General features: G+C 43.2%; 1 protein-coding gene across 3 annotated transcripts; it reads right to left on the bottom strand.

Annotated features, from left to right (window-relative positions):
• Positions 1-4,465: 4,465 nt before the first annotated feature.
• Positions 4,466-17,581, bottom strand: LOC100668708 (synaptonemal complex protein 3-like). Of its 3 annotated transcripts, none has more exons than XM_010602623.3 (9): positions 16,109-16,437; positions 14,574-14,719; positions 14,314-14,383; positions 14,104-14,138; positions 12,532-12,649; positions 11,234-11,333; positions 7,424-7,522; positions 5,148-5,252; positions 4,467-5,018 (listed from the first exon to the last, which is right to left on the bottom strand). In XM_010602623.3, exons 1-9 carry the CDS (start codon positions 16,336-16,338, stop codon positions 4,965-4,967), a joined length of 957 nt encoding a protein of 318 aa, XP_010600925.3. In that variant the 5' UTR covers positions 16,339-16,437; the 3' UTR covers positions 4,467-4,964. The 3 variants fall into 3 exon arrangements, 2 of the variants coding, with proteins under 2 accessions (XP_023398403.2, XP_010600925.3); XR_002784507.2 differs by lacking the exon at positions 4,467-5,018 and adding an exon at positions 5,707-5,797 and having other exon boundaries at positions 16,109-17,581; XM_023542635.2 differs by lacking the exon at positions 7,424-7,522 and having other exon boundaries at positions 4,466-5,018; positions 16,109-17,571.
• Between the last annotated feature and the right edge of the window lie 666 nt (positions 17,582-18,247).

Raw genomic sequence — 18,247 nt, 5'->3', positions numbered from 1 at the left:
ACTTAAGTGGAAAAACATACCTTGCTCCTGGATAGGAAGACTTAACATAGGAAAAATGTCTATTCTACCAAAAGCCATCTATACATACAATGCACTTCGGATCCAAATTCCAATGTCATTTTTTAAGGTGATAGAGGAACAAATCACCAACTTCATATGGAAGGGAAAGAAGCCTCGGATAAGCAAAGCATTACTGAAAAAGAAGAAGAAAGTGGGAGGCCTCACTCTACCTGATTTCAGAACCTATTATACAGCCACAGTAGTCAAAACAGCCTGGTACTGGGACAACAACAGACACATAGACCAGTGGAACAGAATTGAGAACCCAGATATAAATCCATCCACATATGAGCAGCTGATATTTGACAAGGGCCCAGTGTCAGTTAATTGGGGAAAAGATAGTCTTTTTAACAAATGGTGCTGGCATAACTGGATATCCATTTGCAGAAAAATGAAACAGGACCCATACCTCACACCATGCACAAAAACTAACTCCAAGTGGATCAAAGACCTAAACATAAAGACTAAAATGATAAAGATCATGGAAGAAAAAATAGGGACAACCTTAGGAGCCCTAATACAAGGCATAACCAGAATACAAAACATTACCAAAAATGACGAAGAGAAGCCAGATAACCGGGAGCTCCTAAAAATCAAACACCTGTGCTCATCTAAAGACTTCACCAAAAGAGTAAAAAGACCACCGACAGACTGGGAAAGAATTTTCAGCTATGACATCTCCGACCAGCGCCTGATCTCTAAAATCTACATGATTCTGTTAAAACTCAACCACAAAAAGACAAACAACCCAATCAAGAAGTGGGCAAAGGATATGAACACACACTTCACTAAAGAAGATATTCAGGCAGCTAACAGATACATGAGAAAATGCTTTCGATCATTAGCCATTAAAAAAAGAGAAATGCAAATTAAAACTACGATGAGATTCCATCTCACTCCAACAAGGCTGGCATTAATCCAAAAAATACAAAATAATAAATGTTGGAGAGGCTGCGGAGAGATTGGAAGTCTTATACGCTGCTGGTGGGGGAATGTAAAATGGTCCAACCACTTCGGAAATCTATCTGGCTTTACCTTAAACAGTTAGAAATAGAACTACCATACAACCCAGAAATCCCACTCCTAGGAATATAACCTAGAGAAACAAGAGCCTTCACACAAACAGATATATGCACACCCATGTTTATTGCAGCTCTGTTTACAATAGCAAAAAGCTGGAAGCAACCAAGGTGTCCATCAACGGATGAATGGTTAAATAAATTGTGGTATATTCACACAATGGAATACTACGCATCGATAAAGAACAGTGACGATTCTGTGAAACAGTTCATAACGTGGAGGAACCTGGAAGGCATCATGCTGAGTGAAATTAGTCAGAGGCAAACGGACAAATATTGTATAAGACCACTATTATAAGATCTTGAGAAATAGTATAAACTGAGAAGAACACATACTTTTGTGGTTACGAGGGGGGAAGGGAGGGAGGGTGGGAGAGGGTTTTTTACTGATTAATTAGTAGATAAGAACTGCTTCAGGTGAAGGGAAGGACAATACTCAATACATGGAAGGTCAGCTCAACTGGACTGGACCAAAAGCAAAGAAGTTTCCGGGATAAACTCAATGCTTCAAAGGTCAGCGGAGCAAGGGCGGGGGTTTGGGGACCATGGTTTAAGGGGACTTCTAACTCAATTGGCCAAATAATTCTATTATGAAAACATGCTGCATCCCACTTTGAAATGTGGCGTCTGGGGTCTTAAATGCGAACAAGCGGCCATCTAAGATGCATCAATTGGTCTCAACCCACTTGGATCAAAGGAGAATGAAGGACACCAAGGTCACACGACAACTATGAGCCCAAGAGACAGAAAGGGCCACATGAACCAGAGACCTACATCATCCTGAGACGAGAAGAACTAGTTGGTGCCCGGCCACAACCGATGACTGCCCTGACAGGGAGCACAACAGAGAACCCCTGAGGGAGCAGGAGATCAGTGGGATGCAGACCCCAAATTCTCACAAAAAGACCATACTTAATGGTCTGACTGAGACTAGAGGAATCCTGGCGGTCATGGTCCCCAAACCTTCTGTTGGCCCAGGACAGGAACCATCCCCGAAGACAACTCATCAGACATGGAAGGGACTGGACAGTGGGTAGGAGAGAGATGCTGATGAAGAGTGAGCTAATTATATCAGGTGGACACTTGAGACTGTGTTGGCATCTCCTGTCTGGAGGGGGGATGGGAAGACAGAGAGAGTTGGAAGCTGGCAAAATCGTCACGAAAGGAGAGACTGGAAGGGCTGGCTCAAGAGGGGGAGAGCAAGTGGGAGTACGGAGTAAGGTGTATATAAACTTATATGTGACAGTCTGACTTGATTTGTAAACGTTCACTTGAAGCTCAATAAAAGTTAATAAAATTAAAAAAAAAAAAAAGAAATCAAACAACACATTGCATTGGGCAAATCTGTTACAGAAGACCTCTGTAAAGTGCTGAAAAGCAAAGATGTCACGTGGAGGACAAAGGTGCGCCTGGCCCAAGCCATGGTGTTTTTCAATCAATCGCATCAAATACATGTGAAAGCTGGACAATGAATAAGGAAGACAAAAGAAGAATTGACGCCTTTGCATTGTGGTGTTGACGAAGAATGTTGACTATACCACGGACTGCCAAAAGAAGGAACAAATCTGTCTTGGAAGAAGTGCAGCCAGAATGCTCCTTAGAGGCAAGGATGGCGAAACTGCGTCTTCCATACTTCGGACATGCTGTCAGGAGGGATGAGTCCCTGGAGAAGGACATCATGCTTGGCAGAGTACAGGGTCAGCGGAAAAGAGGGAGACCCTCAACGAGGTGGACTGACACAGCGGCTGCAACAATGAGCTCAAGCATAACAACGACTGTGAGGATGGCTCAGGACCGGGCAGTGTTCCGTTCTGTTGTGCACAGGGTCGCTATGAGTCGGAACCGACTCGACGGCACCTAACAACAACAAATACTTTAGGGCTGCAAAACCACCCATATTTTAGAGCTAGAGGGTGACTAGTCAACATATCTGAAAAGTCACTGTAGGTTTCCTTTTAGAGCACTTAGGTGTGCACTGCCAGCAGAACTGTTTACCTTCACTAAAATCTCAGGTGTTAGAAATTCCCACCCCTATTTTGTAATACATGAATTCTCTGCTTCACACCGGAGTGAAGACTGTGGTGAACTGAGGATGCAATCCCTGTCTACAGAATCGAATTCAGTTTTCTTTCAGACTATACACATACACACGGATCAAACCCAACAGATGTGCCCTGAGGCATCCTTAGTCCCTCTGCCAGGGAGAAGGTTCTTCTTTAGTGAGAACAGAGCCAGATGAAGCTTTTCAATGAAAGTCAAGAGACGGTGTGGAGATTTCCCCTCATGGGTGAGGAGAACGCCTTCTCCAGAGACACACCTGGAGGCTTTTTTCCTGGGCTTCGCTTTCTGAAGGGTAGCACTTGCCCTGGTCTGTGAACAAACTTCCTGAGGAGTTCTCTCTGTGACTCCCTCACCCTTAATTTTTTAGACAACACAATTTTGTATATGTCTGCCTTCAACTAGGCTGTTTTTCCCCAGAACTTTTACCTTCTTACAGGTAATCTCAAAGGAGTAATAAACTTAGAAGATGGAATGGATTGACTGTCAGGGAATGATGGATAGCCCCTTCTAGCAGAAAAGTTGAGGCTTGGTTGCAGAGCAGAAAGTTGAGGGAATGTGGAGTCAGAAGACCTGGGCTCTGTTACCTTCTGGCTTTGGCATTTATTCTAGGCCTTTTTGCTCTCTCAGCCTCCGTTTCTGTAATTATGGAATGCCCTGCACATTCCAGAACCTCACTACAGTGAGGTTCAAAGATGAAATATGTGAAGGTGCTCTAAAATTTAGTATTTCGGTTAAGATTTGAAATTTGGGGGGAACATGAAAGTAGATGCTGTTTCAGAAAAGAGAGACAATAATCTATTTTATATTCTCTTTTTTTTTTTGCTCTAAAGGTCATTCCATCATTTGATTGACAATTTAGTGACTTGTACCTGCAAATTTCAATACACCTTAACTGAGATATCCTCAAGACTTCATGCCATCAAGCACCTGAACAGGTTCACAGGCATACTGACTGAACAGTAGCCCTAGGACACAAGGACAGGCAGTTGGGGAACTAGTTCCTTGAATTCTGAGTTAAAATTTCATTGTCACCAAAAAAGTGAACATGAAATATTTCCTTTTATATATATATATATATATATATATATATATATATATATATATATAAAAAAACAGTAGCTACAGCACACATGGCATGCAAGAAAATTAACATAAATGGCCAAAAAGCAAAACCCTTCCCTTTAGAATATCACCCGTCTTTTTAAAAATAATTTTTTCAGCAGTTTTATTCCAGAACACAAATTTAAGTTGCTTATATGATTTACGACAGAGTAAATATTCTTCTGAAGTCTTACCTTTATTACAATCATCAAATGAGTATACACCCAAAGAAAGAACATAGAAAATAGATTTTGTATTCTTTATTATTATTATTACTTTGTAAGGAAGAACAATGTAACCTTCCATACATGTGCTTTCTAACTTTTGGGACTAATACAGGTTCTCTAAGGCCAAAACCTAAAATTAAATCATTTTGACTGCTAGAAGTTAAATAACAGCGCAAGGGAGGAAAAGTCACCATTGCTACCAAAGGGCTGAAAGCTCCATACACATGACTTTGGAATTGTTGCTACTCACATAGCGGTTCAGGCTTTCTTTGGTGGTTAACAAAAAGGGAGTCTTGTGCTTAATAAACAAGGTAACTGATTAACAAGATGCAGTAATTTAAAGTAGAATGTTTACACCACTGTAAGGTGGCTTCACATAGCTAATGTTACAATTGTGTCATGTCATTTAGATTCAAATTCTTTCTTCAAAGAGTCATCATTGTATCAGGGATTTAAGGGACTCTCGAACAATTTTCACCTCTTCCTGATGCTGTTACATGAAAGGAGAAATGAAATCTTTGTTTAATATTTTGATAAGGGTTTTACATACTTCGGAAAACAAAATATTTCAATGCTTACATCAACTCTTAGTTTTCAGTTTTAAATATATACTACTTACTGTGTCCATTAAAAGTTTTTTTTGCAGCAAAGCTAGTTCTTCTTTAAGTTCACTTTGTGCTTCATCAAACGCAGAGTCATAACTTTTCTCGAGGTCCTCGAGGCTCTAAAACATAAAGGTCTGGTTCAGTCAGAAACCACCACTTTTCATTCCAGGTTCTAAACCTGTGCAATTAAATTTCAAATGTATGAACTTCAAAATTTTCAAATGATGCTTATTGTTTATTCCAAATAAAAATATTCTAAGTGATACGCAAAGACCAAATTACCCACTAGAAGAATTTTTAAAAAGACGTCAGACTGAGTCAAATATTGTTATGAATAAAAATTTCAACACTAGTATACTTTGCCTGAAACAATGGGCTAATGAACTGTTAAGGTCAAGACGGAGCAAAGAGAAAGACTGAGGTCCCCTATCAATAAATACCGTAACTGTGAAACTCTCTAAGAAGCTTTCTAAAGCCACTTAGTATGACTGACAGTCAACGTAACATGATCTCATTGGAGGAAAAAGGTGATCTGTACTGGAAGCTTTGCAAGTTACGGAATATACAAATTACGTTTTTCAATCTTTACTCTTCACCCAACAAATGGCGATCTCATGCCTCCTGTGTAAGAAGTACCGTCACCGTGTTAAGCGCTGTGCAGGAACTATAAAACAAACGATACACCATCTCATCCTCACTCCAGGGAGAAGGAGAGACACATCAGCAAAAATACCACCAACATTTGATAACAAATAGGTGTGGAAACACAACTTGCTGTATCTACGCAGTGGAAAACGAGATTAGTTCCCAGTTACTCAGCAAAAGACTAAGATTTCCACAGGGGAAGAAAGAGGAGTTAAGTGTCATGGGCGGGGGGGGCACAGGCAACCTCATGGAAGCACATGGCGCATTAGGTCACTTAAAGCAATTCAGCTGGAGGGGTGGGAGGAGAGAGAGGATGCAGGAAATGACCTTCCAAAAGGGGGTCATGTTATTTGGGGACTTGAACACCTAAGATTTTAGAATAGGAAGCTATTGAGAGTTTTCCAGGAGAGAAGGGAAATGTTTCAGGAAGGTGATACTGCAGGCCTCTCTATGAAGGACGGACTAGAGAAGAGAGAAATCCGATGGAAGAGTTTCAACAGCACACAAAGGACGGATGAGGTCCTGAACTGGGGCAGCGCAAGTGGGGATTCAAAGAAAGAAAGAAAGGAAAGAACCATTGCAGAGGTAAAAATCACAGGGCTTCATAATACCTGGATGGGAAAGATCAGGAAGCGGAGGGGCCAAAGACAACACTAAGTTGCCTGCCCTGAGTGGTTAACACTTGGAAGAAACCATTTCTAGAACTTTATCAAATCTTCACACCGATGAATAAATGGTTCTCAGGGGGCATGAGAGCAAGCCAACAAGCTCTCTCTTTTGAAAGACTAAAAACAACTGTTTTAAGATAAGTACATTTTTCCTTTAAAGAATGTTCATTAAATCTATTTTATGGGTTTACTTAAACATTCCAATTAGGTTACAAGAGTGATATTTTAACATGTATTTGACAAGATGATCCAGGGAATCCCCCATCAAGCAAAGAAAGAACATATCCAGGATTCCACTGACTCCTAAACAAGTGTGTACGCGCAGGAAGTGAATCTGCTCGTGTGCCAACGGGATCGCTGATAATCCTCGGTTCACAAACTCTTAATCCCACGCTGGCTTTTTCATCCCGTTATATGTCTGGGCCATCTCTGGTGATTATGATTTGACATATAAAGCCATTTTTAGCCATCGCAATAATTCTAAAAGCAAGTATGTCATAAGATATTCAAGGCATAGGCTTGAAAATAAAAGACACTCATTAATTACACTTGTGGATTTTCTGTTTAACAAACACTGAGGGCACAGACAAGAAAAACACATCTAGAAATTATTTGCAGACTTCCTATTTTCAAGTGTATATTTATTGTGGTAACCTAGAAAAAATGATTGTTGAACAGAGAACCATGATTAAATTGTTAATAAAGTATCAATTTTATGCATGCTATGTGTAAAATTCCCAATTTGCCATTTCCTACTTTGAATAACCCTCACAAAAGCATTAATGAATCCTAAAGATAAAAATATATTTAGCACTTATGTAAAATTAGGAACAGTGGATTCAAAGTGGAAAATGGTTAAAATTTAAAATCTGTAATGAAAATGTTTTTGCCATAAATTCAGAAACAAAAACAGTCTCTTCAACTTCTAGGCGCACATTCGGTTTTATGAGAATGTATTGTTACTGAATACAACAGACCTTCACAAATTGCTCATACATCATTTTAATTGCTTTCAGTCGCTGGCCCTGAACAATTCTATAGTGTTGAAAAATCTTTTGTTGCTCTCGAAACAAATTCTATAAATAAAAAAAGAAAAAAGTTGTGATAACAAATTTGAGTGAAATTTAAATTTCTCAATAATTCTACCTTAAGCTTAAATGGAATAGCTTTGAACTTTTCATGACATTTTCTAGTTTAACAATTATTAAGACCAAGTTTAGATAATTTGCGTACACCAATAATCAAAAAAATGTACTAATCTTATCTACCAATCATTGAGTAGGACGTTTCCTTTCTTAACAATGTTTGAAACATGTCTTAGTATGTGGTGATCTCAATAGCCACATAGGTGACCCTTCCAGTAACACTAGCCTTTCAGTTCCTTGACCTCCTCTTCCCTTGATTTTGTCCTCTCCCCTATTTTAGCCACTCACGTACATAGTCATACCCCAGGTTTTGTCATTACCAATAACTATAATGTCTGTATCATATTAATAAGAGCAAAGACATGGTAACCGTGTGTCAGATACACTTCCGAACCATTTAAAATAGATTTACTATATATGAACTCATTTAATCTTCAAAGAAACCCTATGAGATAGGTACTCTTTTTATTCCCCTTTCAAAGATGAGGAAACTGAGGCATAGAGGTAAATAATTTGCCATGCTTTCACAGCATCAATTGGTTGAAGTAGAATTGGATCCCAAACAGTATGGTTTCAGAATCCAGACTCTTAACTATTATACTATACCGACTCTCCTACATCCCACTATTCAACCAAAGGCGTAGCAAGTCCAACCAGGCACCAGCGGCATCACTAGGAGGGTGCGGGGCGGGGCGGGGGAAGGAGTGCATTGGGCGACACTGTCAGGGAGGGTGGCAACACACAGTCCAGAGATACGTCCAAGACCAAACTACGCAGGACTTGGGCTCCTCCAGAAAGCCCCTGCCTGCTTCAGCCATGTTCCGGCACTGCTCTCTGCTGCCGTGGCTCTCGGTGTCTGCCAGGATGACTCACAGGTTTGGGTGCCCCCAGAGCCCTCCTGTCAGCCCGCCTGCCACCTCAGATGCAGGCGCAGCAAGAAATCGCGAACGGTCCACATGCAGGCTTGGCTTCTCATTTCCGTCCCCATTATTAAGGACTACTCGGCGGCAGTGGGGTTTCTTTATTCATCTTGAAATTTGGGGGGGGGGCAGCGCAACTGAGAGATTGCCCCTTGGTTCTCAGATGGGGGGTGCAACTTAGAAACTGCTCCTGGGTGCTCTAAGTGGGGGAGCACAATTTAGAGATTGTCCCTGGGCACTTGTTACCCTCCCTACACCCGTGTATTCCACCACTACTTCCCTATGTTTCTAGCCCATTCTCTTTAGTATTACAGTTCAATAATCTATCAGGACCTAACATCCACTGATCCCACTATTTTCACTGTCCCTTATCCCCACCCTTATGTCCTTGCTTTCCTTTCCTCTTTTCCACCTTAAATTCCATGATCAATCGTTATAATCACCCCCGTGCATATATAACTTGCCCTCTTCTCACTGTCACACTTGACTGACTAAACCTCAACCTTGGAAAACCCAATTCTCCAAGTACTCTGCCACAACCACGCTGACTGGTCTCACTTTAAGTTCTTGACACTACGATCACTAACTTAAATTGGACCCTTAATGATTCTTGGCAATTATATTTCTCTAACCCAAGCATGAATTTGAAATTGTCAAGGATTTCGTTTTACTTGGATCCACAATCAACAGCCATGGAAGCAGCAGTCAAGAAATCAAAAGACACATTGTATTGGGCAAATCTGCTTCAAAACACCACTTTAAAGCGTTGAAAATCAAAGATGTCACTTTGATTACTAAGGTGTGCCTGACCCAAACCATGGTATTATCAATCACATCATATGCATGTGAAGGCTGGACAATGAATAAGGAAGACCAGAGAAGAACTGACACCTTTGAATTGTGGTGTTGGCGAAGAATATTGACTATCCCATGGACTGCCAAAAGAACCAACAAATCTGTCTTGGAAGAAATACAACCCGAGTGCTCCTTAGAAGCAAGGATGGCGAGACTGCGTCTTAGGTACTTTGGACATGTTGTTAGGAGGGACCAGTCCCTGGAGAAGGGCATCATGCTTAGTAAAGTACACGGTCAGCAGAAAAGAGGAAGACCCTCACTGTGATGGATTGACACAGTGGCTGCAACAATGGGCTCAGGCACAGCAACGATTTTAAGAATGGTGCAGGACTGGGCAGTGTTTCGTTCGGTGGCACACGGGGTTGCTATGAGCCGGAACTGACTCCATGGCGCCTAACAACAATGACAATCACCACCCATGCACTGGCCTAATCTAAGGAAACTATTTCTTACCTTCTCCTTGGTCCTCAAAAGGCAACGCCTCCTCCACCCTCTTTATTCTTAACTTAATTATTATCACACTAAATAAACAGAAGCAATGCAAAGAGGACTGCCAGTCTCCTATCACCACACCTACCACCCACCTATACCCATCAGCCCTCATACACTCTACCGTCTCCCCGTTTTTATGGAGGAACAATCCTGGCTTGCCAAAACCGACTTCTTCTCCTGCCCACTAGATCGATCCCATCCACTCTCAAGAATATTGCTCAGCAATTGTCCTCCCACCACCCCCCTCCAAACTTTCACTTTTCTCCCTCTAGATCATGACCATCAGCATACAAACATCTTGCTATTTTCTCCAGTCAAAACCCACGTGTATTCCTTTTCTCCCCAGCTACCACCCCATTGCTTCCTGTGCCGTTCTCTCTTATACTCACTGGCCTTTTCCACCCACCGTGCCACCAAACCCTCGTTCCTTAATGACACCAACGCCCCGCACGCTGCCAAATCCACCTTACTTGGCCTGTCAGCAGCATACGACAGAGCTGATCCCTCTCCTGAATCCAGGCCCACATAGCCAGTGGCCTACTCAACATGCCTCCTTGGGTGTTTCCCGTGCACCTCAAATTTAACTTTTTCAAACCTCAGCTGACTGACAAAGCCCCCCGCCACACACACACACCAAGTTTTTTTTTTTTATGTGAACAATAGCTTCGCTGTGGAGGTAAAAGGTGTGTGATAAATTCACAAACAATTCAAGAGTGAAAGAGAAGGCTAGTTAATGTAGCTATACAGTATATGGGTGGGACTGACTTCCATCCCCCATAGGGATGGGCAGGTGGCCCAGGTCTGGCCATCAACAGTGCACCATGCCCTGGCCCACCGTGACTGGTTCAGGGATGGGCAAATGATCCAAGGCAGATCAGTGAGAATTCTCCCGAGGGCCTTTCTGACAGAGCTATTGAGTAAGACTGTCTCAGCCCACTGGGGTTGCTACACTGTTCGTAATCTAGGATCCCAAGAGGCTATCTCGCGTACCACACTGAGAGAGCCTGCTAAGGGGTGGAGACAGAGCCCAGGTGACACTGCGTGAGCCACCTTTGCCCACCCCATCCAGCTGTGCCTGCAGCTAAACTCCCCCTGCAATTCTTTCTGTAAATCAATACATTCCTGTTTGGTACTTTAGCAAATTTCTGTCACTTGGAACTGCAAGAATCTCAACCAAGCAAAGACTAAAGGCTTTCATGAATGTGTACATGTCCAAATTTTGGTTTTCAGTCACCAGGGCCAAAACTCACAGCCAACAATGAGTAATAGAGCCGAGCTCAGTTCCGTGGATCTACTACAAGCCTAGGTTCTCCATTCATTCCTACTTGAGACTTAGTTACAATAGATTACTTATAAAGGGAAGCCTGATACCGACAGTTAGACTTTGTTCTTGTTCCTCAGCTTTCTGCACATCTGTATCCCACTGCTGAAAAAAAGTCGAAAGCTGCTGAGAGCATTGCACAGTACGATCCTGCCTGTAAAACATAATGAACACTGTCATATTTCATACCAATCTGAAAAAATAAGCACTTTCAAAATAAAGTTGATTTGATTACTTAGTGTACACATATTCCACTTAATATGGGTAATGTTCGAGCACTATTGGGAAGACATTTGATATTTCAAAATTAGGCATCATTTCACAAGGCAAGCCTATTTATTCCCTTCTTTTTATAATTTATACTATAAAAGAAGACGGGAATAATAGCAGCTTAAATCTTCAGATGGGCAACTGAAAAGTAAAATGAATAATTTACTAATTCCAAAGGTATTTTTTCCCTAACAGGATAACAGAGACGCTATCTCACATACTGTAGCTCTCGAAAATTAAGGAACTTTGATTGTGTATGTAAATTTTCCAGAAATATTCATTTTACCTCCAAGGATTTTAATTTTCATTTTCTCTTAATGAGTAACACATAGGTTCGTGCATGATAAATAGATCCAACGAGGTCTATTTATCATATAAGATTTCCAAACAAGGATGTTTCATTAAATTTTTCCCCAATTTGGCACAACAAAGATTTTGTACAAAAGAAAAAACTCAATTCTGCTAAAATATAAAAATTATTTACAATATAAGATTGACTTTTCACCACATTACTGAATAAAGTTAACTATCACAAGACCTTTTTTTATCACAAGACTAATGGTTTGACATTTACCTTTTATTCAGCTTCCATATTTCTGGAATGAATGTAAGTACATTTACAGTAAGAAACCCGTTGCCGTTGAGTCGATTCTGACTCATAGTGACCCTATAGGACAGAGTAGAGCTGTCCCATAGGGTTTCCAAGGCATTAATCTTTATGGAAGCAGACTGCAACAACTCTCTCCTGAGGAGCAGCTGGCGGGTCTGAACCGACAACCTTTTTGGTTAGCAGCCAAGCGCTTAACCACTGTGCCGCCAGAGCTCCTTACAGTAAGAAAACTCCACTGTTATTTTAAGGGGGGAAAAAAGGTATCTTTATAAGAGGAAATATACCTCAATGCAGCGAAAGGGTGAGGTTATAGGAGCAAGGAATTTATTAGCTCAGAGAAAAATCAAGCCAAATATATTTCACTAGAGACTCCAATAAACAGAAGATAATAGTATTTTTCTCCAGTAATTTGCACCCATGAATAAGAAGAATTGATACAAATGTTGTAGCTCTAAAAATCCAGGAACTTTACCTTTGCTCTTTTTCTGTTTTCCAAGCATTCTCAACTTTCTGGTTACTGAGTTTGAGAGAAGCATTGGTATTCGTTTCTAACCTTCTTCTCTTTTCAAGAAGAGCCTTGGTGATGTCACCTGTATTGAAAATATGCATTGAAATTTATGCTGACTATTACTTCATGTACACATATTCAAATCAATTTGGGTAATGTTGGGTCAACAATATTGGAAAGATTTGATATTTAAGAATTAGACATCATTTCAAAAGGAAGCTTATTTGTTCCCTTTATTTTTTCCGTGAAAATTTCAGTTACTAGTCTCCCAGTTGTAATTTTGCTCATTGCAGGACAATTGTTAACTTATGGGTGATTAAAAAAAAAAAAGGCCAATAAAACATTTTCCATTTTCCAAAATATACATAAAGGGTCTCAAGGACTGGCTTTAATTTCCCCACAAGAAAGCAGTATCTTCCAATTCAAAGGACACACGCAGAAGACATATTGTCAGAACTCACTGTATGAAACACGCAAAATATTCTATTCAATAGTCCCCAAAGGATAAATAATTACATCAAGTAAGACCAATTTTTAAAAATCTAGTCAGTGAAGCTTTACATATATTTTACTAAAAGAGAAAATGACCATAGATAGAAAAATTCCACATTAAGTAAATACATTTGTTCAGGAACGCCTGACTAACTGCTTCTGAGGAAGTGTTTATATGACATTTTTACCTGTAAGCGCTTCATTTCATACAATGTTTAATACTTCAGACAATGCTTTGCTGAGCATATGATTTTATGCTATGGCTCTGCCATCGGTAGTTAATTTGCCGTAATCATGAAGGAGCTGCATTGTTACAGAAGTATTTTATACTTCCAGTATCTATCCATAATGATTTCTATGAAAACTCACAAAACAAGCACTTTTTCACCACCAAATACAGAAAAGCTTTCGAAAATACTTGCTATATCACTTGTCCATATAAAAGAGCCAAAAACTGAGTCTGGCTTCTTTTTCAGATTATTATCCTCTAGCACAGTTACTGTAACTAAAAGATGACATACTAATTTAAAAGTTAGGATTTTTGGATCGGATTACACATCGATCACCACTTAGCCAAGTTGTCTTTTCTTCTCCACTAAACAGCATATTGATTTAAAAACGGCCAGTTAGAGGTTTTAATTTACACTGTGCCCCTCAAATGAACACACAAAAGTCACAGAAAATAATGACACTGAGAAAATTAAAAACTGATATATGATTTACTGTGTAAATACAAAGAAGGATAGAAGCTTTTCACATCCATTTATTTCTAATATTCCATTATCCATTATATCCGTTCATGCATCAAAAAGCATCATTCTCACCTCACCGCTGTTAGGACTATTTTCAGTGTTCACACAAACAATTAGAAAAGTTAAGTGAAGAAATTATCGAAGACTGAGTCACACTAAACATCTACGCAAAAATCTATACATGAACACAAGGCATTAAATTCCAGTCTTGTAGCTCACTGACATTCCCTGTTATCCAAGTTATAGGATTTACAACAATTTTGTTTAAATGCCAGTAATTCCTAAGACTTACCTCCAAGTATTTCGAACATATTCTCTACTTCGGCCCTGTGAAGAAATTACGTGAACAATTTTTAAGGAAGGGCACAAAAAAATGGCATGCTTGTTTGGGAGGAAATGTCTCACACCAACTGTTTCACATGCGATACTTGCTAAATGAATCAAAGTCGACTTTTCTTAAAAGTACCCCACCCGATGGGCAAATGTTGCTTGAACACATTACCCTAGCTCTTCCTCAGTTGATCCTGCAGATGGTCTTTTTCTTCCATCCTTATCAGTTACTGGACTCTTTCCTTCATTGAAATGAAAAACAGTTTTAAATTAAGTATGTTATACGAGTTAATTTTCAATGGCGTCATATCTACATCCTGGAGGCTTTTGGGCTTTTGGCCAACAAAAGGTTTTACAGTAAATGGAAAAGAAAAAGACTAAAGTGTGCCCTATGCGCCACACTTGCCAAGTTGTTAGTTAGGGACACTGTACCTTCCTCCTTCCCGTTCGGCTCAGAACCACTCAGATCTTTTTTATCTTCCGTGCCAGAGGCTTCTCTATCCTGATCCTTCACCACGCGTCTCCCAGGTCTCCCCGTTCCCTTTCTTCCAGTGGGTGCCATAATTAGATTCTGTTTGCTGACTTAAAAAACAGATCCCTTAAACTTCCCGAGTTCAAACACTCCATTTAAACAAATGGGTAGCTTTGCACATCAGAGGTCTCTCACAAGGGTCGCCTCGGTTAAATAACAAGGTTTGCAGTCTCCTCATTTCTATTATTGGACCAGGAGGTGACAAAGGTGACAATGACAGGGTCAACCCTGAGTCCACACTGGGACGTGTGGGTTTTGGTCCTGCCTCTGCCAGATTCTAGCAGGCTAAATGGGGCAGATCCCTGTCACAGAGGGACAACGTGACAGCTGGGGGGCCACCCGCAGAGCAGGCCGGACAGAAGTCTGAAGCAACGGACACATAAAATAAAGACTTGCTGCCACTTGGCTTTGGAGAGCGAACGTCCACACAGGCCACCATGACATCTCCAGGGGACAAACGTAGGGCCCTTGGTCACCTGTCATGGTCCCTGAGGGGACAAAGCTTCCCCGTCATCCCCCCTTACCTGTCCTCCCTCCTCAACCCTCGCCTGTCCTCCTTCCCCTTCCCCTGCACCAGTTTTCCTTCCTCTTCCCCCCTCTCCCTCCCTCCCCCTCACCTGTCCTCCATCCCCATCCCCTCACCTGTCCTCCCTCTCCTCCACCTGTCCTCCCTCTCCTCCACCTGTCCTCCCTCCCTTACCCCCTCACCAGTTTGCCCTCCTCTCTCCCCCTCCCCTGTTCTCTCCCCCCACTCCTGTCATCCACTCCTGTCCCCCATCCCTCATTCTTCCTCCCTCCCCCTCCCCTCGCCTGTCCTCCCTCCCCATCCCCTCACCCTGTCCTCCCTCTCCTCCACCTGTCCTCCCTCTCCTCCACCTGTCCTCCCTCCCTTACCCCCTCACCAGTTTGCCCTCCTCTCTCCCCCTCCCCTTTCCTCCCTCCCCCCACACCTGTCCTCCCTCCTCCCCTCACCTGTCATCCACTCCTGTCCCCCATCCCTCATCCTCCCTCCCTTCCCACTCACCCATCCTCCCTTCTCCCCCCTCCCCTATCCTGCCTCCCCACCCCCTCACCTGTCCTCCTCCCCTCTCACCCGCCCTCCCTCCCCTGCCCTACCTCCCCTCTCAACTGTCCTCCCCCCTCCCTCCTCTCCCATCATCCGGCCCCTCCCCTCTCAGGCGTCCTCCCTCCCAGACCTTCCATGCCCCACTGACTCCCATCACCCTAGGCCCTCAGAGAGGCCCACCCCACCACCCCCTCCTTCCGCCTTCCACTCAGTGGCCGGATCAGGCCCCGGCGAACAGTCACCTCACCGGGCACAGGTGACTTGGGGGGGTGTCTCGCACTGAACACACGCCCCTCGTCAACCTGATGAACCCGATGGCCACCGCAGACCCGCCGGGATCCCAGCCGCCCCACACTGCCCGCCCCTCACCTGAGGTAAAGGCTGTAGCGGCAACACTCCCAGAGCGAGGCAGCTGGCCACCGGAAAGCTCCTCTGAGGCACTTCCGGAGGGGGCGGAGCAAGCCAGCCTTGCCTGAGCGGGCGCAGCGCTGATTGGCCAGCACAGCGCGCATGCGTGAGGTGGGGGGGGCCTCGGCGGAGCCCCGCCCCCTGGCGGAAACAGACCTGCAGGCTGGTGCCAAGTTCTTAATAGTTAACATGTTGCTTTCCAATTTCTTCCTTTAACTTGTAAGTTGCAAATCACAAACATAGGGGAGTTAATGAAACACAACTCCTTTTCCCCCGCCCCGCCCCTCGCAACCACTAATAAACTTTGGTCTGTGTACCTTTGCCTTTTCTTGTCCTTTTATAGAAGCGAGGTCATACAATATTTGTCCTTCCGTGATTGGTTTATTTTGCCAGGGTTTGCCTAGACACAGGCATAATGGGTCTAAGGACATTCAATGCCTTTCACCCCTGCAGAGACCTGATTTCAACAGCATAGACCCTCATTAGCACAGTACAACAGGGTATATAACTTAAGTCTAAGTTCAACTATATCAGCTCTATGGTGGAGTTTCAGGTCCTTGACATTTGACACTGGATCCATTAAGCAGGGTCCTCAAGCCTGGTAACTCCACCCTCTCCACCTACCACCTGTGACAGGGGTCTAAGAAGAAGTGCTGTCTCCCAGTCCTTAAAGCCAACAGCATTGGGTGCCCAAAATACAAACACTTATGCGGGGGAAGTCAGTGTCTTTGGTGTTCTTCATTCTCCTTTGCTCCTAGTGAGTTGGGACCAATTGATGCATCTTAGATGGCCACTCACAAGCCTTTAAGGCCCCAGATGCCACTCACCAAAGTGGGATGCAGACCATTTTCTTAATAAATTTTGTTATGCCAATTGACCTACATGTCCCCCAATACTATGGTCCCCAGGCCCCAGCCCCAACTTCTCTGTCCATTGAAGTGCTTGGATGTGTCCAGGAAACGTCTTATGCTTTGGTCCAGTGGCAACCAGATCCTACGAATTCCAGTAGATTTCTATCAGTCTTTGTTAGTAAAGTGTCTGTGCATATCCCCTTTGCCCGTTTTTAAATTCTGTTATTTGTTTTTTGGTTGTTGAGTTTTTGCAGAAATACAGACGCTAACTGAGTCTCCAATAAAAGCCATAGTCTTCTTGCGGGTGGCAAGGTCAAAGGTCAGGGCTCGCTCGGGGGAGGAGAAGTCCCACAGAAGAGCCCTGAAGGTGGCGCTGGAAATTTTGAAGGAGAGGACAGGCTTGGGTCGCTCAAGCGCTTTCCACAAAGAAGACACCACCAGTCTGTCTCAAAGGGTACCACAAAAGACGTCCAGGGCACTCCCTCCAAGAAAGTTTGGGAAGCACACAGGAGAAGGATCCAGAAGCCATAGGAAGAACACTGAGTTCTCAAAATTCCTGGTGGGGTCTCTCATGAGGTGTGATACTCTGTGTGGTGATGAGCCACAGAAGTACGCAACCCCGAATTCTGTCCTGAGTGAAATGGAACCAAAGTCATCACCAAGCCCCACAGCGGGCCAGTTTCCCTTTGCTTTCAGAAGCGGTGATGAGAAGGAGGGCAAGAAAAAGGCTGACACCTCAGCAGTTATGTCCTCGCACCCACACTCATGAAAGAGGGTGGCTGTGCTAAACACCAAGAGGAAGTTCCCGTTTGGCCATCAGGTACCATGTGCACGGGCCACAAAGGTTTGAAAGCAGAGGCTCAGGACGCCTGCCCAAAAGCCAAGACTAGGTCCCGTGGAAGCTCTGCCTTGTCCGAGAATACTGAGGGTCCCAAGAGGGCCCCTCGAAGCCCAGCTTGGCTGGCACAGCCACATGCTCTGGATCCTCTAACCTCCGTCTTGCCAACAGGAAAAGGAAGCTTCAGACACAAGGGGCTCAGAATGGACCGAAAAAAGGGCGACCTGCGGATGACTCAAAGGCTACCGGTCCCGTCAAATCTAAGAGCAGGGACGGGCCAAGGCAAGGTCAACCTTGGTGCGTTGCTCGCCCACAGGAGCCATGCCGCATAGAAAGAGGAATGGTGGTCTGGTTTAAATTTCAAGATTACCCGTACTGGCCAGCAGTGGTACTGAGCGTCCGGAGGGTAGA

Source organism: Loxodonta africana, chromosome X, assembly GCF_030014295.1.
Source record: "Loxodonta africana isolate mLoxAfr1 chromosome X, mLoxAfr1.hap2, whole genome shotgun sequence".
Lineage (NCBI taxonomy): Eukaryota > Metazoa > Chordata > Mammalia > Proboscidea > Elephantidae > Loxodonta > Loxodonta africana.
The sequence above is the reverse complement of the archived record's forward strand: the minus strand, read 5'-3'. Positions and strand labels throughout refer to the sequence as shown.

Excerpts from the sequence above, each read along its gene's own strand:
- LOC100668708 (XM_010602623.3), bottom strand. The coding sequence starts at position 16,338 with ATGTTAACTATTAAGAACTTGGCACCAGCCTGCAGGTCTGTTTCCGCC. Across the intron at positions 14,720-16,108 it reads CGCTACAGCCTTTACCTCAG|CAAACAGAATCTAATTATGG; the intron begins GTGAGGGGCGGG and ends TTTTTAAGTCAG. Across the intron at positions 7,523-11,233 it reads AACAAGAACAAAGTCTAACT|AATTTGTTTCGAGAGCAACA; the intron begins GTCGGTATCAGG and ends TTTTATTTATAG.